This window comes from Chanos chanos, chromosome 3, assembly GCF_902362185.1.
Source record: "Chanos chanos chromosome 3, fChaCha1.1, whole genome shotgun sequence".
NCBI lineage: Eukaryota > Metazoa > Chordata > Actinopteri > Gonorynchiformes > Chanidae > Chanos > Chanos chanos.
Window position 1 is genome coordinate 27,098,138 of NC_044497.1, and position 23,272 is coordinate 27,121,409.

The 23,272-nt window shown below is 40.9% G+C and overlaps 2 protein-coding genes across 5 annotated transcripts; one reads left to right on the plus strand and one right to left on the minus strand.

Annotated features, from left to right (window-relative positions):
• Positions 1-1,336: 1,336 nt before the first annotated feature.
• On the minus strand, positions 1,337-9,254 carry zgc:153867 (myosin light polypeptide 6). 4 transcript variants are annotated; one of them, XM_030767510.1, is made up of 6 exons: positions 9,078-9,254; positions 6,600-6,627; positions 4,826-4,969; positions 4,356-4,529; positions 4,007-4,084; positions 1,337-1,945 (listed from the first exon to the last, which is right to left on the minus strand). In XM_030767510.1, the coding sequence occupies exons 1-6, from the start codon at positions 9,252-9,254 to the stop codon at positions 1,917-1,919; spliced, it is 630 nt and encodes a 209-aa protein (XP_030623370.1). In that variant the 3' UTR covers positions 1,337-1,916. The 4 variants fall into 4 exon arrangements, with proteins under 4 accessions (XP_030623370.1, XP_030623369.1, XP_030623371.1 ...); XM_030767509.1 differs by lacking the exon at positions 6,600-6,627 and adding an exon at positions 6,842-6,869; XM_030767511.1 differs by lacking the exons at positions 6,600-6,627; positions 9,078-9,254 and adding exons at positions 6,842-6,869; positions 7,509-7,598.
• An 11,108-nt stretch (positions 9,255-20,362) lies between these two features.
• On the plus strand, positions 20,363-21,433 carry neurod4 (neuronal differentiation 4). Its single transcript, XM_030769657.1, has one exon. The coding sequence runs from the start codon at positions 20,363-20,365 to the stop codon at positions 21,431-21,433; it is 1,071 nt and encodes a 356-aa protein (XP_030625517.1).
• Positions 21,434-23,272: the final 1,839 nt, after the last annotated feature.

Here is a 23,272-nt window from a genome sequence, read left to right on the forward strand (position 1 = left end):
GAAACCAAGACTTGGAATGATAATCGGATCCAAACAGTTTGCGGCACATAAACTGCAGTATAATCACTGAATAAAAACAGCGAACAAATTTCCGAAATTTTCCAATTTGGAAGATTTTGCAATAATTCAAGATGGTGACCAAGAGTTTTATCCATAAATATGAAATACGAGACATATAATAATACACCAATACCAATACATAAATGACTTTTGGTTCCTCTGATTACGTTGGGTTGATATGGCAGTCCTGCCTTTCTGGACTATATTCACCGGTTAAAAATAATAAGGGAATGCAGCTTGTAGTCTGTTGCAGCTTTCTTTCAAATTTTCATGTTCTAAGGGTGTGAACTGAAAGCAACAAGAATCTACTCTAACCTGATCGATTGCACAACTAACACGAAGATTTCCAAATATATACTTAACATAAGTTCTTGTGAGAAAGGGAAACTACCCAGAGTAATGGATATGAAGTTTTGCCCCCCTAAACTCTTTTTAAAACTCATACAAGCCGACCGAAAAAAAACCTGCTTTGACAAACAGAATTTAGAAATTTAAAAATTCACTTTGAACTCCACCTTTTATCTTTTTGCTCAGGAAAGAACATCAGTTTACACTTCCGAACAAACAAACGAAAAATATTCGTTGTTGAGTTATGTGACAGGAAATAAATTGCAAGTATGTCGTGGACCGGTTTAGACGCTAATTTATACTCTGTATTTGGGTGAGCGGGTACTGTGGCTGACTTTCTCAGGGGTTTATGCCCTGCAGTGCACTGCCTACTTAAAACAAAACAGTGGTGAACCGTAAATATCGATCATCACTTAGTTCTAATAGTAGTGTTTATGCCTTTTGGCCTTAATAGTGAACCTCCAAACCTGTGTTAATTTAAGTAACTGAAATGTAATTGTAAACTAATTGAACCACCTATGCCACCTCTGTCGCCGAAGCAATGATACTCGTTTGCTCAATACTTTATCAGTAAGGACACAATAAAGAGATGTTAGATGGTCAACTGTCATGCAACAAGTAATCCAACACAGCTGGGTCCAGTTTTGACGAAACACAAGCTCTCGTGTGAGTGTGGCGCCATCTGTCTTCCTGACTGAGAACTGCACTCATAATAATAAAATAGGAACCCCGTCTGGCGCGAACACGATGTATCACGAAAGTTTGTAGATTAGAATTGTTTTGTACTGTTCCAGTATCGATCTTTAAAAACACAGCTTTCTGAGCTTTGTCTGAGTCTGCCACTTGCCACTTTTTCTCTATTGAAGGAAAGTCAGCTTGCAGACCAACATGAGTAAACTTGACACAAATCACATAACAAAAAAAAAAACACCTTTAAAACGTTTTTATTTTAACATTTAACATACAGTTTGAATTAAAATGGGAAAAAACTGACAGAGAATTTATGAATCCTGATTGCTTGCTTTGGATTTACAGACTAACTGCATAGCTTTGGCCATAGACAGTTTTTTTTACTGGCCCAGCACACCTGTTCTGCTGAAGCGTTCAGCACAGACAGGCCTGTGGGTATTTATTGCATTCATTATGGTAACTGTATTTAACTGGGAATGTGCTGCATCCTCAGACATATTATTGCAGATGATGTCACCACACAAGTGTGCTCTTTCATGCAGCTCTAACAGTTTAATGACATTGGACAGAATGGGGAAAGGCTTGGTCATGTGGGATCATAACTACAAAGGATAAAGGCACTTCTGAAAATAAAAACCAAATGAGGGCAAACACGGGAGAGATAAGACACTGCAATGGATCGGTCACAAAGACAGGGATGGAATGAAAGCAACTGACAGGAAGAGCAACTGATAGAAATAATTAATTTTTTTCCTTTGTAACAGAAACAGAGACAGAGAAAGAAAAATAACACACATAAAATGCAGCTGTCTTGATCTTCAACCATTCATAACCATCCGGACGAGTTCTGTAAAAAAAGAAAGAGACAGAGGGAAAATCAATTAGGTGAGAAGTAACTGGCAGCATGGGGAATCAACTTTAACTACAGCAGTGACTACAGAGTGTATCTTCCAAACTCCTCCCGACACGATTCTCTTTTCCATTATTATAAGATATATAATGTGACCTCACAAAACGTCCCTCTGGTACAGACTAAATAAGAATGCTCACACATCAAAGAATGAAGAAGAGCCAGAATAATTTTACTGTTGTGTCTAAGTTCATAAGTAAATCCACCACAAAACACTGGGTCGAAAACAAATTATGGTATAAAAAACTATTCTGACCTTAGTCAACTCGTAGATAAAGCAAATCTAAAACAAGTAGCACAACTGAACTAGTTCTCCGACCCACGACGTCCTAAATAAGCTGTCTACATCTCCATGGTAACGCTGTTGCTTCTCCTACACTGTTTAGTCTGTGTGAGATGCTGTAGTTGACAGTTTTTCCCCAATGACAATGTCATATCATTGTTTTTGAAAGACAAGATGAGAGAAATGACCTCTATCTTCTACCCAGCCACAGCTCAAGGATTTGATCAGCTCTAAGATTCAAGAGTCTGTTAAAAATAAATAAATAAACAAACAAACAAAAAGCTCCTCCAGGTATGTTTTCCTCTAGGACAGGCTAAAAGTGCTGAAAGTGAAGGCAGTTTGGGACAAACAGAGAGAGTGTAAGAGAGAGAGAGAGAGGGAGGGAGAGAGCTACAGTCCAGAAACATCTCAAAGGCCCAGTTACAAAATCAGCTTCCATCAGGAAGCAGCAAACACCAGGCAAAGGAAAAGAAAAAAAAGAAAGAAAAGAAAAACCAAAGAAGAAAGAAAAAAAACTCACTGCAATTCACTGGTTAGTAAAAAAGAGCGACTGCCCCACTCTGAGAGAACAAAGGCAGGTAAATTTACTGTCAGGAAGAATATCCGTCAGGATTTAATACATACGGCAGAGTAATTAACCTGGTTAAGTACAAAGACTCCGCAGCCAATAAAACTATTCTGGCTGGGGAGTTGCCTCGGGTCGCCTAATTAGGAAAACGGCAATGCATAAGTTAGCAGATGCATGGGAAATGAAACGCCTGTTCTCTTCACAGCAGCCCCTGTTCTCGTGTCTGAGTGGAGCAGTTTTTTCTCAGAATCTAAACCAGCGGAGCCTCTGTAGATCCCGACACATGCAGGGAGCATGCTGAGAGCCAGGGTCCAGCCAGAGGAGACAGGCCCACAGGGAGGGGGAGTCAAAATTCCCCAATACTACATCGCACCCTCCTACCAGACACTCCCGCCATATACACACACACAGGTACACACACACTCAGGTGAACACACACTTGTGAACATTCACCAATCCACTACAACAAAACAGGTCTCATTTGTTGTGTAATTAAGTTCTGTGTGGGTATCTGTGTAGATGGCAGAAGCTGTGTGTGTCAGTGCTTTTGTACTACTAGTACTTAAGGTCCAGAGAATTTCACCCCAGCATTTCAAATCAACTCTTATTAATCTTCCATTGCTCATTACAACATGTAAATGTTGGACAGAGAAACAGTCCTGTCCTGTGATGTGTATGTAAGTCTATGGTGAATGCTCCAGTCGTGTGTGTGTGTGTGTGTGTGTGTGTGTGTGGAGGGAGAAAGCCTGGATAAGAGCCTGTCAGGGTATACATGCTTATGGTGGGAGGTGGATGTACTCTCGTATCGCCATATCAACCAGACATGATGTGACGGACAAACGCTGTGGAAAATGAGCAATAGTTAAAGCATAAGAATAACCAATACTCACACATACACACACATACACCTGGATGCAACTCTGCATTACTCAGCATCTTTACTCACACTTTGTACATCAACACAATGATTAGTTCTGTACTTTCAACAAATAGACAGTTATTTCAGAGACAACACTGGATAGTAGGTTATACAAAATGCACTGAGTCATTCCAATCCGGTCAGAGCGGAGCACTTTGAATATGGAGCGACTGAAAAGCTATGCAGTGATAAGTCAATTAGACTCTTGACAGACTGTTTCTCTGTTACCTTCATAATTGATACAGCCATTGGCATCCTCGTGACCTGCCAAAAGTGTTTCTACCTCTTCCTCTGTCATCTTCTCCCCTATAATAAAATGAGAGAGAGGTCACACATTTTACCAATTTCACAGATACAGAGTAAGCACAGCACAATGTATGGACGTTAAGATTTGTTTGACAGTTCCTCAGTATCAGAGGGTAACCAAGCTCCCCACAAAATCAACAAGAGAAGAAATCCGTCTCTCTGTCATATCTGTGCCTTGAGTCCAGAGTCTGATTCAGTTTTGTGTCAGTGACCTGAATGTGGATGTGAGGGGCTATAAATATCTGGTGTTGTGGGAACGGTGCCGGCTCACCGAGCGTGGTAAGAACATGGCGCAGCTCTGCGCCCATGACCGTGCCGTTGCCCTCCTTGTCAAAGACGCGCAGCCCTTCAACGAAATCCTCAAAGGAGCCCTGGTCCTTGTTCTTGGCGATGGCCTGGAGCATGGGCAGAAACTGCTCAAAGTCCAGCATCTTATGGTTCATCTCTGTCAATTTAAATGCAAGGGAAGACAGGAATCAGACAGACAGATTTTAAAAATGGTGAGCGTTCTAAACAGGTTCAGATTCCATTATAGCTTTGTTTAGAACAGCACCACAGTTTTGCAGTTGACACAACAGAGATGCTTTTATCTTTCTAAGAAAACTGTGTTTGATTTCAACTGCATAAAGTAATACTTAGAAGTTTAAAACGGATGACTAACATCCCTTGAGAAAGCAATACTAGTATGGTTACAAAGCAAAGAGTACACAGACACAAAGTCCCCAAAGTCACGGTGCCTACCCTCAGCTTTGGGGTTGCCAAGGACTTTAAGAACCTCAGCGTTAACTGGGTTCTGGCCCAGGGCCCGCATCACGTCCCCACATTGGCTGTAACTGATCTTTCCATCGCCCGTCCGGTCGAACAGGAGGAAAGCTTCTTTGAATTCTGAGAGGAAAGAACAGACATTAATGAATAAAAATGTGAAGCGCAGACATAGGGGAAAGGGTATGCAAGAGCCATATTAAAGCCACAGAGGACAGCATACAAGGATAGCAAGTAACTGGGAGGAAATGAGGACGGTGGACATGCAGGAATAACAGAGGATTGTGGTAAAATGTGGGATTAAATTGACAGATTAAGCTGATGTAGGTCTGGTGCTCCGACTATTGCACATCACCACTTATGTATACTGCTACTGTTTGTCAATCAAGCAGAGTGGTAATCTGAGCACTTTAAAGGGAACGGATGAAGTTCAACTGTAAAGTTGAACTGTGGCAGTGAACTCTATTTGTACCATGCAGAGTTCTATTTTTCTTTTCTCTACTCTGGTTAATGAGCCTGATTATACAGACAGAAGTATTATCTCTCCACCGTAAATATGATCTCATCGCTATAATGCTATTTTGTAATCCAAGCAGTGAGGGTAGAATTACAATTACGCAAACATCAAGCTGCAAGACGGCCAGCTGGGGACAAACAGTGTAGCCACACCAAACGACAACAAAAACAGGACAGTTAGCAATACACAATTCACAGTGAACGTCCCAAAATAAACACTGGCACTTTGTGTCCAATTTTAAATGTGATTAAAATATCCTCATATGAAAACGGACACCATATGACACTGGGTTAGGGTTGCAAACTACTGTAGGTGGATGTAACTAAGCAGGGCCCAGAACCACTGGAGCCAAGATGAGGACTGTTGCCTCTTTTCTCGAAAAACTACACTCTCTGTTGTTATGCTTTTCCTGTGCGCTGGAATGTGACGGGTCCCATCAGGCCTGAAACTACGTCTTTAACCATATAAGGTAGTGCTGGAGAGGGTGACGGTAATCGCTATTTTGTCAACGATCTTTGATTAGACAAACGACACAAGGATAAAACTCTATCGCTATGGCTATCGTCTCAAAAAAGGACTGTACTTCGTGTGTTCAGAAATATTACAGGTAACAGGCTAGTTCACAGTTAATTAGATTTCTCAGTTCAAAATCACTACAGATACGGTTCGGGAATTATCCAATGTCGAGTTTCGTATTAATATGATAAATAACACTAATGCAATCGCATGATTTCCTCGGTGTTTTAGATTTATTCGAGATGAACAATGCATTTCCTTACTTCGATAGCCTAAAAGACACTTCCGGTGTTACACCCTAACACATCCAACCATATAACTTGTACGTTTTACGCTCGTAGTTCAGAGTAGGTTCAACCGTCAAGTTCTTTCAGTGCTTGATCGTGTGATTCAAGAAATATTACTACACGTTGCAAACTTTAGTTCAACATAATGTGGTTATACCGTAACTCGTTAACAAGCTGTTCCCAACGTAGACTGGGCGTAGCGTAAAGCCAAAAATGCTAGAACTTAAAATTGTGGGTTTACCAGTTTTGTTAAACGGCGAAATTGACGGCAAAATATTTCATGCAGTTCCCTAATACCTAATTTGAGTTTTCATAGCGATAGAACACTTACTCAAACACATGCAAACCAAAAGTACACATAAGATGGTTCACCAAGACCCAGACTTGAAAAGACAGTTTCCTGAGGCGAAGTGCTAAGTGATGAAGCACTCACCGTGTATTTGATCCAAGTTAAATTCAATCTGGAAAGGACCAGTAGTAGCAAGAAGAAATAGTATAACGGCAAGGAAAGAGAGAGGGAGTTATAAAGGTGAAATAGTAATGCACAAAAGAGGAACTAATATGACAATAAGCTGGCGGTGTGGAAAGGGTTGAATGAGGAACAGAATGACAGTGACTGTCGAGGATGCCACATGCAAATTACAGAAATGAGGAGATGATAATGAATTAACTCACCGAGAAGTTGGTCCTCTGAGAAGTCGGACTGTTTAGAGAGAGTAATTAATTAACTGCGAGGTGAACGATACACTAACATGAGACAATGACACTGCTAGGTCTTCTGTGCGAGCACATGAAAAACGTTTCCGTCAATTTCATTTTACTGACAAAACTAGTACGCTAGTAATATTTGCCGAAAGAGTGTAATTATTAAGAGTTAACGCTAGAAGTAATACATCAGTCCATACTACTGAGACATAAATGCCACCAGGTACTACCTTGTTAGCTGTTAAAGCTAGGTTGTAAGAGAACTCGTCGGATAGCTTAACGTTGATTGCCATGATAGATAATAGCTAACGTACCTTTAAAACTAACGATAGATAAATATATAGGCAATAATAACAGACAGCTATCCATTATTGCATGCTGGGTGATGTTAGCGAACAACAGTCCAGTACAATGATAGTTTGTTTGAGGAAGGAATAGCTGTACACTTCGTCCGGCAGTAGCTATGTCTGCAAAGGTTCAGCATCAACATACGAGAGTAGCTAGCCAGAGAGCTGTCCTCAGCTAACGTTAGATACGGCAAAGAAATTAACTTTACAAATCCACATTCTGCTATAAAACAAATTTACTTTGATTTCTAAATGAAAAACGTTGTTAAGACGGAAGTATCGTGGCCTACCATGTCTGAGCCTGGGGAATGTAGCTAGATAAGTTAGCTCACAATTAGCTTAGTTGCCTGGTCGAAGACGGCGGTAGGAATGTGGGTTTGGTTAGTAGGCTCGGCTTCAAATTGAGGAAGGAAGAGTCATCCCTCTTTCTGCTACTTCAACGTCATACCCACCTGCGCATTTCGATATGTAAGTTATATGTGCCCAACTCGAAGTGCTTACGAGGCTTAATGTTTTACCCAGATGCTATACAAATTCAGTAACTTTCCCGCAGCAAGAGTATGTTGGACATATCGATGTTGTGCATTAGAGATCCATAGCCCACGCTCACAGCTAAGGAAGTACTTCTTTATTCATATAACAGCATGAAATACCCCGCGTTGAAACAGTCATTTATGGTACGAATTAATACATCTTAAAATACATGTTAAGATGCATGTAGATTTCACTCTGGAGATTAAAAGTTGGATTTTTCACCTTTTAATGTCCGAAACATAATAATAATAATAATAATAATAATAATAATAATAATAATAATAATAATAATAATAATAATAAAGACATCAACAAAAACGTTTCTTTTTTAGCGTGTTAACTTGGACTGTGAACAACACACACACTCAAAAAAAGAGGCAGGAGTGAAATAATGTAATACACACATGCAAACAAGTACATGGGTCTTATGTATAATGAGTACCTATCTTGTTGGTGCTTTGAAATTAATATTCAGTAGAACCACACCAATGAGAACTTTGCTAATTTACTGAGGAAATTAAGATAAGTAAACCCTCAGCTGTCACCTATTGCAGTAAGGTTCCTAATGGTGTAGCAACCTGTTAATGTGATAAATACTTGTTTTGCTGTTTCGAATGTCTTATGCATGTCCTCACTTATAGAGCTTTTATCGATTAAAGGAGTTCAAGAACAGTGGCATTTGAATAACTGGACTCATTTCAGAATTTATATCACATATACTGATTACCAGGAAATAACTGGCGTAATAGTCTATAATACAAAGAGAAGTTCGTAATGTCCCAGTAGACGCCACTGACACGCAAAACTCACTCTCATCAGTGCCCTATTTCTTTATATAGTTCCCCTCTTATTAAAAGTGTGGGGTTTGACGTCAGTATGTATCTGCTGCAGAAAAATGCAGTTCTCCAGAGGATGGTAAGGTTAGAATCGTGTAGTTCAATGTTTTGTAATTAAAAGGTTAGATTTTTAATAGAAATGGCTAAATAGAAATCAGAAACTGAATTAGCTTCAAATATACCTTCAGCAAATACATACAATATTTGAACTATACTAAAGAGTAACAACAACAAAATGGGTAATCATATACATACAGAATGAAGCCAAAACGTTTTATGGTATGTATCAATATCTGGTATTCATAAACTGATAGTAATGACAGATACAACTGTTCTCACTATGAGCTCCATTCTATTTTTGGCTTATGTGTGTGGGCATACAATGTGTGAGGATACAATCCAGACCAATGCAAACCTGTCATATCCATCAAATTTAACCTCCTCTGTGAGGTCGGCCACGAGGATAAACAACGTAGGACAGTAACTTACCTCCAACGTGCTGGGGTCAAATGGGGAGTCGGAGGGACGCAACATTCGAGGCTTCATCTCTGGAACTGGCCTTGGAGGTGTAGGCATTGTGGGAAGGCAAGGAAATGGGGGTCCAAGCCTTGGTAGTGTTCCCCCTGATGGAGACTTCTTGATCGATGGCTCTCTTTTAGGTGCCATTTTTAGCTTTGCGAAGGTTATCTTCTATTTACACTGCTTCAATGCCGTGCTCTCGCAGAACCAGGAGAAAAAGAAAGTATGTCAGATATTCTGTATGTGTATCCTCAGACAGTTGGAGAAACAAGGAGAGAAGGAGAGAGAGAAATGGAAAGATGCAGGATGATAAGGTGGACAATATGCGCGAGAGCTGTTGGAGTGTGTGCAGGAGACAGGAGAGAGAGAGAAGGAAAGCAGAAAAGAGGGAGTAAGACAGACAGACAGAAAGAGAGAGGGGGGGGGGGTTAGCGAGAGAGAGTGTGTAGGAGTGCTGTTAAAGAGAGCCTAGTTACATGGCTCTTAGACTCTCAGCTAGTGTCTGTATGTGGGTCAGAATCGTGTACATGAGTACGAGTGTGTGTGTGTGTGTGTGTGTGTGTGTGTGTGTGTGTGTGTGTGTGTGAAAGGGAGAGAGAGAGAGAAAGAGAGAGAGAGAGAGAGAGAGCGGTCAATATGAGATTACATCAGATAGCATCTACGTATCATGTTGAGTGTGTATATGAATTTTTTTTTCCAGCAATGAGATATTAATAGAGCTTTCTATTTTTGTTTCTGCATTTCTCTCCACATTAACTCCCCAGACATTCTCTTTCCTACATTTTCTTGTGCTGATTCTTACAAGTCCGCAGAGAGGAGAGAGGGATTCTATTTGAAAAGGACTGAGACCAGTTTGTTAAATCACATCAAGGCCTCTATTTGCAATTTGCAGTCTGTACACTTTTGCAATCTAAATGCACATTTTCTTGGATCTTCAAGATAGACTTTAACCTTTGACCAGATGTGGTGATGTTCTGAAAAATGACTGCTACGCTGATAATAATATTCTCACTTAAGATTCTGCTTGACTGCTCCGATAGATGAGCAAAGAGATCAAACCGTAAAAGAAAACAGTTCATCACGTGACACCGTTACCTCATAATATCAACACAAAAACAATTACAATTATTTTCTGCTTGTCAGTGAAGAGTTATATGCTTTCCTGTCTCTATTTAAACCATAAAAATACACTTAAGGGGATACAAAGTAAAACCCAGGCAGCAACGTTCTCACGCAGAACAGGATGTGTGGAACGCTGGACGCTGAGGCTTACACGATGATGCATTTACACTTAGTACCTCACTCCTACTTCCACTAGATGTCGGTGTTGTTTTAATCTACCGGGTTTCTTTCTTTCTTTCTTTCTTTCTTTGCGTATTCGTTTACCCAAGTTTCTCACTCATGTTTAGTGATGTGTAACATATTACATACAAGTGGAAGAGTATTGACAGCAGTTTAAGTTCATGATGGGAAACAACTTTAAAGTTTTGCACCCAGCGGACAATTCTTTCGACAATTCTTAATGAATCTCGTCTCAATTTTGTTTGTCTCTCAGTTAAAGTCTGGGAAAATGCTGATCTAGCGGATGTCGCTTATGTGATTAGTTGAACTCTTCACGCATGGGACACCTGCAGTCTACCAGGCTTGTTGATTCACTTGGCCAGTCGTCTCTTTCTCAATTTCATACCACAATCAAATCCTGGAGCGTTTCTGTGTGGTCGATTTGAAAAATAAGTTGGAAACAGACCTGCTACGTGAAGACTGTTTGAGAGCATTGTCGGCAAACACACAATACATTCTAAAAACTGTTCAAGGTAGTCTGATCTAGAATTTCTAGTTCTCGCCCATATCAAAAGCAAGGGATTCATTGGAAGATTTAGTGCTTTTGGTGGTGCTGCCTTTCATGGAATAATCAATGCTCTCCGCACCTCAATGGATTTTAGGCACAATCCATCGCCCGCTCAATGGGCCTTGAAATCACCGTTTATGTGTCTCGAGCGGCAGAACAATAGCGACATAAGACCCCTGCTGCGAGACCAACGGCACTCCTGGCGTTCCCTTAAGATTTACTTGGTGCAAAATTTGGTTAAAACTAATCAGAATGGTTTACTGTAAAGGATACCTTAAATTTATACCAAAGCGTAGTTTAATGCTTTCGGATCTCAAGGCGGTGACATACCGAATGAAGGGGTAAATCGTCTGAAAAAAAATCCTAATAAGGGATCACTATCTAGACGACGCCATAATGGCTCCACGTGTAGGCTCAAGCGAGAAGATGTCATGTAAAGAGTGGTCTGCCGAGCGGACAGAAGACTCACGCGTCTCGTGCGACTGCTTAAAAGAGATCAATATCTGTGGCTCACGTTTCTTCATATCCGAACAACTTGAATGCGCCAAGCTTCTTTCTCTACTGTCAGCCCTTCAAAGTGCTGCTGAAATTCGTGATTACCAATAAGATGTATGTCCGTGTTTACAACTTTTTTTTTTTTTTTTTTAAAAAGGGGAATAATCCTAAAACATCTGCGCACATTTTTTTAGCACCCCCTCAATTTGTTTTTAACGTTCACCAATTGGAAAAGTAAACTTCATTCTATTTTCCCTTCCTCTTTTGAGGCCTTGGGTGAAAAGAAATTAAATTATGCTGGACCAGAGGAAGGGTTTCAATTGTTCCTCTGAGGTTCCCCCCCAGAATGTATAATAAAATTATGGCAAACGCCCCTCCTAATGTCTTACAAACTCCCCCCCTTACATGCCAAATCATCATACCACCTGATTTATTTTTAATGGAATTACACCCCTCACTCCGCTGTGTCATGGTAATAACACAGGCCCCTCCAGCTGCCTCTATATCACATTAGCCAAGCTTAATATTGACTGTTCAGGGCCCACAAACAATGAGACTGGGGGAACAGGCAGCTTAAAGGCAGTCAGCCAATCGACAAGCTTCGCAGGATGCTGGAGGGGAGTTAACCGCGGCACTGCAGCCGCTATTGCCCCGAAGGAGACTCACAATCAATGGGATGCTTAGCGCGAGTCTAGTCGGGGCACACCCACACCTTCAAAACCGAGGTTACCCTCAGAAAGCGACGAGCTGACGAGAGACCATGAAACCTGATACAACTTGATTCCTTTTATTTATCCAGTCTGTCTTTTATACACCCAACAAACAATCACTTTTCGTCTCACTTGAGCTTGGCTGGGCATTTCCCAGCTGTCTTCTCTATGAACTGCTAAAAGTGGGCCCAAATCCATGTGATGTGGAGGAGCACTGCTTTGAACATTTAACAAGTGAGATCAGTTTTGTTGTGTGTGCATTTGAGTGAAATCAGTGCTGCATGAGCAAAACTATGAGTTTAGTTATGTTCAAAGAACACATTCCCAGTAACAGAATGTCAGAAAAGTCTTCAAATTTCATTTAATGAACTATATAACACTATTTTTTAAGCTCAGCTATCAAGAGGATGTCCCAAAATATATTCACAAGTGGTGCTGGATTTATGAACTGTTAATTGAATCATATTTTCCAGTGTGCTTGATGACATTTATTCATTCCTAGATTTATTACAGAATTGACTTAATGCTGAGTTGTAGCATGTTTGGGCCTCACATTTGCACAGAAACCACAGTGGGAATCAGATTGTACCACTTGTGGGACACACGCACCTGATCACAGACAATCCGTGGCCCTGTGCCAGGCGCACATGGAAAAAAAAGTTTTAATTTGCTGAAATACATATCAACAAATGTGCTCGCTCATGTGACTAATTGCAAAATGTCAGTTTCATCTCAATCCTACTTATGATACTTCTCTCTCTCTCGCTCTCTCTCTCTCTCTTCCTAATGGTCATGTTTGGTGCAGTGGGAAGGACCAGGAATGGGCAAAATCAGTGTATTGTGTTTGAGCATACAGATTACAGCTCTTGATTAGCGGATGGGTGCAATCTATTCAGCCTCTTTCCCTCCCTCCCCTGCTAAAGCCCCTCAGGGCATGCCCAAGTCCCAAAGGACAGCCGGCTTGGCAGATGGAACCCCCTCCCTCCTTCTTCACCCCCCCCACCCCCCCACCCCCCCCCCCGCTCTCCCTCTCTCAGTTCACCCTAAACAGGGCTCAAGTTTATGTAGTGGGGAGCATGGACTCTGATGGGCTGAGGATTGTGAAGCATTTTCATACCATCTTAATTGAAACTCCAGGCGTTACCCACAGGTTTACCCTCCTGGTGTTAGCTTATAGGACCTGCTGAAGACATCCTTGTTGAAAGCCCACCGAAGACAAAAATTCTAAACCGCCGTTTCTTGCATTCGCACAACTTCATACGGTGTACTTCACTCCGATGTTTATAAATGTCCAAAGTCAATAAGAGGCAGTTCTTGTAGGAACTCAGTAACTCAGTGTCTTGCTTCTAATTCCATAATTTAGAAAAAGGGTATTTCACCAAGAAATGTTTGTTGTCCTAATGCCAGAGCAAAATCAATGTGTCTGGTAATTAAACTGTCTTTGGTCAGTGTGACATACCATGATATCATGTTAACGTTATCAGACAGGTTTTTGGTTTTTTTTTGACAAAGCTTTTGGACATGGTACACAATCCATATCCCAGTGCATCAGTTCTCCTTACGCCTGTAGAGAAATCAGTGAGGTGGAGCAGGATGTCTGGAGAGGGGTTGCAGGTGGCATAGTGTTTAAATGGGCAATTTTACGCTTCCAATTATGTGATGGACTTGCGATATAATATGGGATTGATTTACACATACTGACAGACTGGCTTTTCTCTTAGAGTTCACTGGGCTCATTCAACGTCCATCATAACGGTCTCTTATTACTGATATTAACAATGCGACGGAATAGGACAAACTTTTGTTGGATGTTTTTTACTCTGTTGATATATAAAGTGAGACTCAGGTTAAAAGTGCATACCCCCACTGTTGCCTACTTCAGCTCCCCTATGCCACTCAGATTCAGATGGACGGCCAGTCTTTCCCTTAGGACAGAGTTTGCAGTCCTCCTGAATTCAGCTCCAGTAAGCAGCAGATAGGACCTGAGCTTTGGGATTAGACAAATATATATCTCTTAAACACACTCACACATGCACATGTACACATGCACACAAACACACTCACACAGATACACGTGTGCACGCGCACATACACACACGCACATGCACACACAGATTCACACACAGACCCACGTTTGTGACTTCAGAAAAAAATTACAAATGATCACATGATCCCTCTGACGAATATTTTATATTTTACTACTGAATATTGAAATCCACTCTACTCTTTGCAAAAACATTTCTGTCTTTCCCCGGTATCACACAAATTAAAAACAGAATTCATAACGTAGCAGGACGAGTTGAATTTGTGCCTCTCTGTCCCAAACACCTTATACTTTGTTTTCAACCATTAAGTCCACATTTGCATCAAAGTTGTGTGTCTTAGCCCAGCCCCCATCACCCAAACACGCCCTCCTTTCATGATTATTACAAGGGGCTCAGCTTTCAGGAGGGGTAGAGGGAGCATGTGTGCACGGGTTTAATTCCTATTGTATTCGTGCAATCTCAGTGTAAGGGAGTGTGTCTGTGTCTGTGTCTGTGTTTGGGAGAGAGGGAGCGAGCGAGAGAGGGAGAGAAAGAGGGAGAGAAAAAGACAGGAACAAGGACCCATCTGTCAGAGTAGCGCACGTATTCCCTTTTCCTCTCCAAGCTGATCCCTTGGGACAGGGATAAGGGATGATTCACTTGTGGCAATAATTTCCCCCCCTTTTTTTGAGAAAGAGAGGAATCCCAATAACAATGGAATCAACAAAAACAACAACAACAACAACAACAACAACAACAAATTTGCCTTTCGAGATTCTGTGGATGAGTGTGAGTTTGGATTAAGTGCACACAAGGCTTTAACATGGCTTTTTTTTGTGACGTGTGTTGACAGGGGGTGGATTCAGTTGATTACAAATTAGATCTTAATATCCCTTTTTAGGATACTCTGAATACACACTGGACAATTTGGCCAGAAGGTGTGTAACTGATGCCTTGTACAGATGAAAATGGTATAATTTCCTTTTCTAAACAAATATATGGGTCTTAAAAATACTTACAATTTAGAATTTTGTTTATTATTTTACTCTTAAAGTAACTCTAAAAGTGTATTCATGAGTCCATGGTAACACTCCCAGATTTATACTCCCACTGTTAATTTAATACTTGCAGTGTTAATTTAACACTCACAAATTTTATTGTGAGGTCGCTGACTCAAAAATATCATTCAGGCAAGAAAGCACAAATACATTATGTCCAAGATAATCTTTTGTGCCCCACACTAAGCGGTTTAATATTCAAGAAGTGTTCATGTCCTTCCAAAAAAACAACAAAAAAGTATATGTACTACATACACAACATGGTTGTGTAAAGTGTTCTGTTAGCAGAAGCCACTTTACGTAGCTGTGAATTATAACTGATGCTCCATTAGCTCAAAGCTAAACCTTGCACTCCGGGACAGTGTTCAAGCACTGGTGCTGAGCCGGCCAGATATTATGCAGTTTAAGTGAAAGTTTAAACATGACAATCTGGAAGCTAAAATAAAGGACATATATGAACATGTAAGTGTTGAGGTTACATGTGGAAAAAAAGCAAGAGTTTCCCTGAGGTCATTACAGACTTTTCTGGTTTAGGTGCATGACAAACTGGAGCAGGACTCAGTTCCTGGATTCGCCAACAGTCAGTGAAAACACTAGGGACGGGAATAGGAGGAAGGGCACAGTAATTCCCAATGCAGGCTGCAGGTGTGACACAGGACTGCTACACACACAAGGGACAGGAGGTTGTGGAGAAGTAGAGTTACCTTGGGAGTGCTGAAATTGCAGGACACACACACACACACACATACACACACACACACACAAACACAAATGGGTGCACAGACTGTTAACCCACACAGTTCACACAGGACAGCACCACACCAATGCATGCACACACACACACACACACACACACACACATTTGATTGGATGCAAATCCATAAACTAACACTTACTGACTATGGGTAACTGTGTTATGGGGGTGGCAGAACATTTTAAAAGAACAGTTGTTATAGAAAATGTCATTAAGTCACTCAGTCCATTTTCATTTTATAGCAGTGCGCCTAATCAAGCTCAACCTACTTCATTTTAAATTAGTCTCTGACTAGATTACGTGAAAACTGATACAGGATGAATACTCTGTCCGCATAACTCATGGATTCCCTCGTGGTTTTACAGCCATTCACGAACAGCTATGACATATGTCCGTCAATATGTCGGACAAATTGCTGAAATAATGCATATTGGTTGTATTACAAAAAAAATGTCGGGCTAAGAAACGATATTGAATTTAACAGAAATTATAATCAAGATATATAATAAAGATCTAAATAATATTGTAATCGATTCTAATCAAATCAGAAAGCATTTCAACTTTTAGCCTAATATTTGTGTTTTCGTTGAAACACTTTGTAACCTTTATGCAATATGTAGACCTATAGAGGCCCTATCCCTCCTTGTTTATGACAGGACTGCCTCTGCTGCCACACTATTGAATACAAGTCCATAAACGAACACTTCAAGATATTTCATGTCGTATTCTCCGGGACACCTAGAGACTTTGCTGGATTATACCAGAGTTAATCGCTGAAATAATACTCAATTAATGCGACTAAACGCAGGCGCGCAAACTTGCATAATTGACGTTAGCCTATTATACTAGCTGTGTTTTAGCACGAGATGTCACGTTAGGCAGGCGAGTGACGCCTGAGCGTTCATGCAACAGATGCCTCAATGTTAACACATCCTCCACCATCTGTTCATTTACCGATCAACCGAACAACCGAATAGGACTAGAAGTTTAATTAGTAACTTTTCTTCGTAGATATTACAAATTTTCATCAGTGGTGTGGAACTAGCAAAGCACTTAATATATTGTATTAAGGCAGTTTCTACTTTTACCAACTCTATAAGAACTGTACTTGAATCGAGAGATTTAAAATCTACTTCAAGCTATTAGTTTGAAGTAGATTTTAAAATCTACTTAGTAGTATAAAATCTACTTCAAGGCTATTCAACACAGCTGAGTTGTTTGTTTCTGTCTACGTGTGTGTGTGTGTGTGAGAGAGAGAGAGAGAGAGAGAGAGCGAGAGAGAGAGAAAGAGAGAGAGAGAGATGATGAGCACAGATGTGCAACTTATGCGCACAATGGGATCAGTGCAGGACACGTGCGACCCGCAAGCCCCGTAGTCAATGGCATAGGCTACTTTCACAATAGAGCTCCTACGGTGGCGCAGTCCGCCACGCACTTAGAAATCACATATGTTGCGTTTGCATATTTTAAGCCAAAAAAGCGAACAAGTTTCGGGGAAAAAAGTGATGGCGATCGGCAATGGGAACTGAACGGAACACTTAAAGTATACTTATGAAATATTCACATGAAAACGTGAAACATCTAAGTGTAAAATAGGGTATAAAATGTTTGGTTTTACTTTTGTCCTCCTTTGATATCGGACTTGGAATAGGCGAAAGACATTGTCTATTCTAAAAACATTTTTACATCAAAATATTGCAATATTTAACATTTCTAAACAATCAGCTGGTATTCTAGAACATTCTAAAACATTTCCGAATTATTTCGTTTGCAATGAAACACAAGTCAATAGATTTTGGACACACGTGTCTCATGCATGGCTGCCGATCTAATTTACGTAAAACAAAACAATTTTTTGGCTCGATTTGTCTTGTAGTTATTGGGCGTGGGGTTTGGTGGACCAAGTGGCGCTAATGAGGGAAGGGAGAAAATGAATGCACGGGTGAAACAACGCACACACCTGCTCATATCGCACCAAGCTGTCAGAATCATTTACGCACAGCTCAAAGGACGCGCGTCTCTACTACCGATTAAACTAAGTGCTGTGCTATGTTAAGTGTAAATTTATTATAAACCAAATGCGCCACGATTTACCGATATTTGTGTCCGAGAAATGCAAAAGAGTAGGCTATATTTCCATCGAACTGTCCTTGTTCGGAGTTAGGGCAAATATTGTCGATGTGCCTTTAACAAGACCAACAGTAAATTAAATGTAATGCTTCGGTTAATAACTGCCAGTTAGATGACACTTCAAATTTTTCTTGCAAACGTGGTTTGAAACTTTTTCTAAAGATTTTTTTTGTAAAATATGGATTGTACACAAATCATATAGCCTATCTTTTTGTCATTTCCAACATTTCGAACGTCTCTGAGTTTTCTGGTAGTCTAAACTTCGCGACTGATTAAATAAATGCCCACCAATGCTGGTCTCGTGACTGAACTGCAGTAGAATAATGTGCACAACATGGACTAGGGGAAGTTGGTCCTTTATTACGCTTGTTCAGCCTTTCAGTAAAGGAGAGCTATTGAAGAATTTGACAATTAATGAAAAACAGCATTTTCATAAATTATCGCTATATCTCCAAAATTCATCTCAAACGTAACTGCCAAAAAAAGAAACATTACACAGACGCGCGCGCTCGTGCATCAAGGTTGGCGATAAATATGCGGCCGTTAGGTCGTGAAACTTTTGGCCACGAGCCCGCCACGCGCGTTTGGATCAGCTGAAGGGGTGGGGTGGCCGTAGGAGGGGCCTGTCTACAGCATTAGAAAGGCACAATCAGACGTCTGCGTCGCCAGTAGGATACAGGCACACTAGACGCACTGATGGATGACTGAGCGAACTGTGAAAAGTGCAAAGGCGCAACAGACAAGAAACAAACGAAGGGCTAGTATTTCGGAATTCGTCAGTTTGGCTTTCAGGCATCGTTGGCTTTCGTAAATTGCCGGTCATTTGGAATTTTACAACCCATCTCTTTACGGCAAGAGGAGTGAGCTGCCAAACTGACAAGTGAGTTTTCATTAAAAGAGTCAAACATATTGTTTACATCATGCTGCACAGATCAGAGCTATCCGTCAATGGCTTACCTAACAATTTACTCAGCAGAGTCGGACTTTTGACTTTATGAACGACGTAATATCGACAAATAAAGATAACTGAACGCTAAAGGCTAATTGACAAACATTTATATTTCTATATTTAAAAAAATCCTTTCGGTATTAATGATACTTTACACAAACAGTGGGTAGGGCACTTATCAATCCTAAAAAGTTTTCTATTAAGGGAACGTCAGTATATCTCATTTGAGATTTATGGAGCTCTTTCGACTGCTAAAGTTTGTCCAGTTGGTTGTCTGCTCAAGGCTTTGTCATCATAATTTGAGATGTTTTTTTGGACGTCTGGGAAGAAACTTAAATTCAATAGGAATGTAGGACGTCTAATATAATCCCTTCATTATTACCACAAACTTTAGTGCCCCACTTTTCAATGAATGACACGCGCTAATGCACAACCACAAACCAAGGCGGTTTATTTGGGACAATAGGATAAAGGACAAATGTATTATCTTCTCTAAATTCGTTGAAACGCTTGGATGAAGAGGTTTGTGTAATATGATGTTGGTATCTGAAGTTCTGACTGGGGTCATATAATTTATTATTATTATTATTATTATTATTATTATTATTATTATCATTCGTGTAGATGAGCAAGCATGGATTTTAAAATTTACAATCAAATCAAATTCAACTGTTCAAAAAGTATTAGTGTGGCTTGGTCCCGTGTGTGTTGACTCCGCTTTACAGGCTACCCTCAAATTAAATCCGAGCGCTTTATCTGCGAGCTAAATCCCGTCGTGTCCCAGATTGACGGCGTCTCCAAAATGACGACACAGCAGTAGGAAATCGCAGGGTTTAGACAGAAAGTCTTTCCCATTTAGATAGCGCATTAGAGCTGAGAAAAGTAGTATACACTGAATATTGTCTGCAACGAAAATAATCGCAAAAATCATCAGCCACAAGAATATCTCAGTTTTAGCTGCAGTTGAACGACAGTTCAAACCACCAGATTATCTGAACACGTTGTTCCCATCAAAGTTTTTTTTCCGCGGTCGCCTAAATGAAACGCAGCAATTGCGCTTCATTGTGAGCTGTCCGTGCGGCAGTGCTGAATTGGTCTGGAAACTACCCTCAGTTCTCTCAGGAAAGCGAGGGGAAGTAAAAGCCTGTAAGAGCTAAATGCGTTTAAATAGACAAATTGAGTGGAGGTCTGTAAACAGTTCAGCATCATATCGTGAAAGTGAAAATAAATAAATATATATATATATATATATACATATGTGTATACATGTTTGTTCTCAGATCACTATGATGACCAAACCCTATGGGAAGCCAGGTGATGTGACTGAGCTGGTCAGCTCCCTGGGCTGGATGGAGGAAGACCTGAGTTCTCAGGATGGGGACCGGACCCCTGAGATTGGGGGCCGATACAGGATCAGTGGGGGCAGCCGCAGTCCCATGGAGCTTGGCAGCGAGGACATGGAGGAAGAGGAGGAAGATGAAGAGGAGGAAGCTGGACTGGATGGAGAGAAGGCGCCCAAGCGGAGGGGTCCCAAGAAGAAGAAGATGACCAAAGCTAGGCTGGAGCGTTTCCGCGCCCGTCGCATCAAAGCCAACGCCAGGGAACGCTCACGGATGCACGGTCTCAATGACGCCCTGGACAACCTCCGAAGGGTTATGCCCTGTTATTCCAAGACTCAGAAACTGTCCAAAATCGAGACACTGCGGCTGGCCCGCAACTACATCTGGGCACTGTCTGAGGTCCTGGAAAGCGGTCAGTCTCCGGAGAGCCACGGATTTGTGGAGATGCTCTGCAAAGGTCTCTCACAGCCCACCAGTAACCTGGTGGCTGGTTGTCTCCAGCTTGGCTCCTCCCCCATGCTGCTTAACAAGATGGACGAGAAGTGCGGTGGCCCGGGTACAGGGGTGGTGGGTGGGCAGCAGGCTCATCCTCTCAGCTACCCCTCCCCAGGGCTGCCCAGTCCTCCTTATGGCTCCCTAGAGGCTTCACACCTGCTGCACCTGAAGGGTCTCAAGGGGACGACGTATGAAAACCCGTCGCCCAACGAGTGCAGTAACGGCACTCCGCCTTATGACGGTCCCCTGACGCCACCGCTCAGCATCAGTGGTAACTTCGCTCTCAAACCGGAGCCCTCACCACATGATACAGAGAGGAACTTTACGCCGCACTCTGCCCTCACCGCCCACTACCTGTCCTCACACCACTACCCGCCCTCGTCCATGGGAGGCCTGCAAGGCCCCCAGAGCCACACACTTTTTCCAGCCTCTCGCTATGAACTGCCCCTGGACATGGCCTTTGAGTCCTTCACTCCGTCCCACTTAGTAACTTCACAAATGGGCACCATTTACAGCGAGTGAAGGGATGTGGCCTTCATCCACCTCAGTCACGATCCCTGCTCTTTTGATACATATTCATGGTTCTGGCAAGATGTGAAAAGACAAACATAATGCATTTCCATGGATGGCTCCTGCCAGATAGCATGTCAAACATTGGGAGCGAAGCTATCCAACCTAAACTTAGCCTACCTTTCACAACTGAAGTAAGGATATGAAGATACAGATGCATATTTTGATTCATTTTAATTTATTCTCATTGTTGTTATCTTGACTATGTTTTATTATTATTATTATTATTATTATTATTATTATTATTATTATTATTATTTGTGAGTTGTTTCGGATTTTGTACAATTGAGATACTTGATAAAACCACCCTTTGCTGTTGTAATGCACATACTGGATGCTCCATGGCACACACACACACACACACACACACACACACACACACATAAACTACAACATAATGTGCTGGACCCTGGCTGTCTGGTATAGGCATTACCTCTGTGATTCCCAAAGGTTTCTCTGGAAGAACAAACCTCTTCCAGTTCTCCTTTCTTCAATTGGAATCATATTGGATCACAATTCCTACAAAAAGATATTTGTATTTTAGTGTGAGAAATTCCCCTCATGAACAAAAGGCATTTATTTATGACAATATTTAATATTTATTTTAATAACTGTTGTAAGTCCCTTGAAGAAATTCTCTCTTCTCACTGTTTGACTTACATATGCTCATGGAATACTGCCAGACACCGGTACCTTGACTTGTGGAGTATTTAATTTATTTATTTGATTTCTTTCAGGTTTTATGTATTTTTGTGGCATTTCATTATATTTGTCGTATGACTCCTTTGTAAATATTTACCTGTTTCGCACTTATGAAATAAATATTCTTATATTATACGTGATCACACTCGCAGCTCAGTTTATTTACAGTGCTTTTGTTCCATGTTGGATTCCACAGAGAAAACCAGCCCGCGTTAGACTTTAGATCCTTCTTCTTTACCTGAGCTTAATTATAAAGACAAGGTGTCCAAATCTTCACATCATGTTAAAGTTTTGCACTCTAGCTTTGAATTAAAATGCCTTCATTGACTTAAAAAATACCTATCACAACAAACTTACAAACCTCTAAATTTGTATGTTATATTTCTCTCTCCCTCTCTCTCTTTGTGTATATATATATTTGTGTGTGTATCTCTGTGACTGAGAGATGAGGGAGAGAGAGAGAGAGAGAGAGAGAGAGAGAGAGAGAAAGACAGACAGATAGATAGATAGATAGATAGATAGATAGATAGATAGATAGATATGGACTGCATAGATGTGACTTTAGACAAGAGGGAGACTGAGTGGAGTGTACATGTATGAAAGTCCAGTAACAACTGGACCTGTGGAGTGATTATTTGTGAAGAGGACACCCTTCAGGGGCTGGAGTTAATGCTACATTTCCTTTCCATGGCTTAGCTATCCTGTATTAATGCTTTACATGTTGTTAATACCACCTCAATACTTTAATATTATGTTTTATATTAATCTATACCATCACCCTAATCCATGACCCTTCATATGAAGATACTGAAGTCTAACAATCCTTTAGTAAGGACTCTACTGAGTCCATTGATCATAAAGGAGAATTTGTGTCACTATGCAAATTAATTTTGAAATAACATTCATTTTTACGCGATTATTTAAAGCAGACAAAAACATAACCGGATCTAAAGTCTTTTGTACAGAGAAGACCGGACAATCAAACATTTTTACCGTCAGCTGATGCTTTTGCAGTAATATCAAAATAAAGAGCTAAACTAAAACTAGCCAAGAGCGTGTGATATCAATATCTCAAGTGCTTCAAAATTT

What these genes read in the sequence shown, in the direction of transcription:
- zgc:153867 (XM_030767510.1), bottom strand. Translation starts at nt 9,254, where the DNA reads ATGGCACCTAAAAGAGAGCCATCGATCAAGAAGTCTCCATCAGGGGGA. An exon ending in TAACTTGGATCAAATACACG is followed by an intron (nt 4,970 to 6,599) that starts GTGAGTGCTTCA and finishes CTTTCCTCTCAG; the next exon opens with AATTCAAAGAAGCTTTCCTC. An exon ending in TGGCTGTATCAATTATGAAG is followed by an intron (nt 1,946 to 4,006) that starts GTAACAGAGAAA and finishes CTTTTTTTACAG; the next exon opens with AACTCGTCCGGATGGTTATG.
- neurod4 (XM_030769657.1), top strand. Translation starts at nt 20,363, where the DNA reads ATGATGACCAAACCCTATGGGAAGCCAGGTGATGTGACTGAGCTGGTC.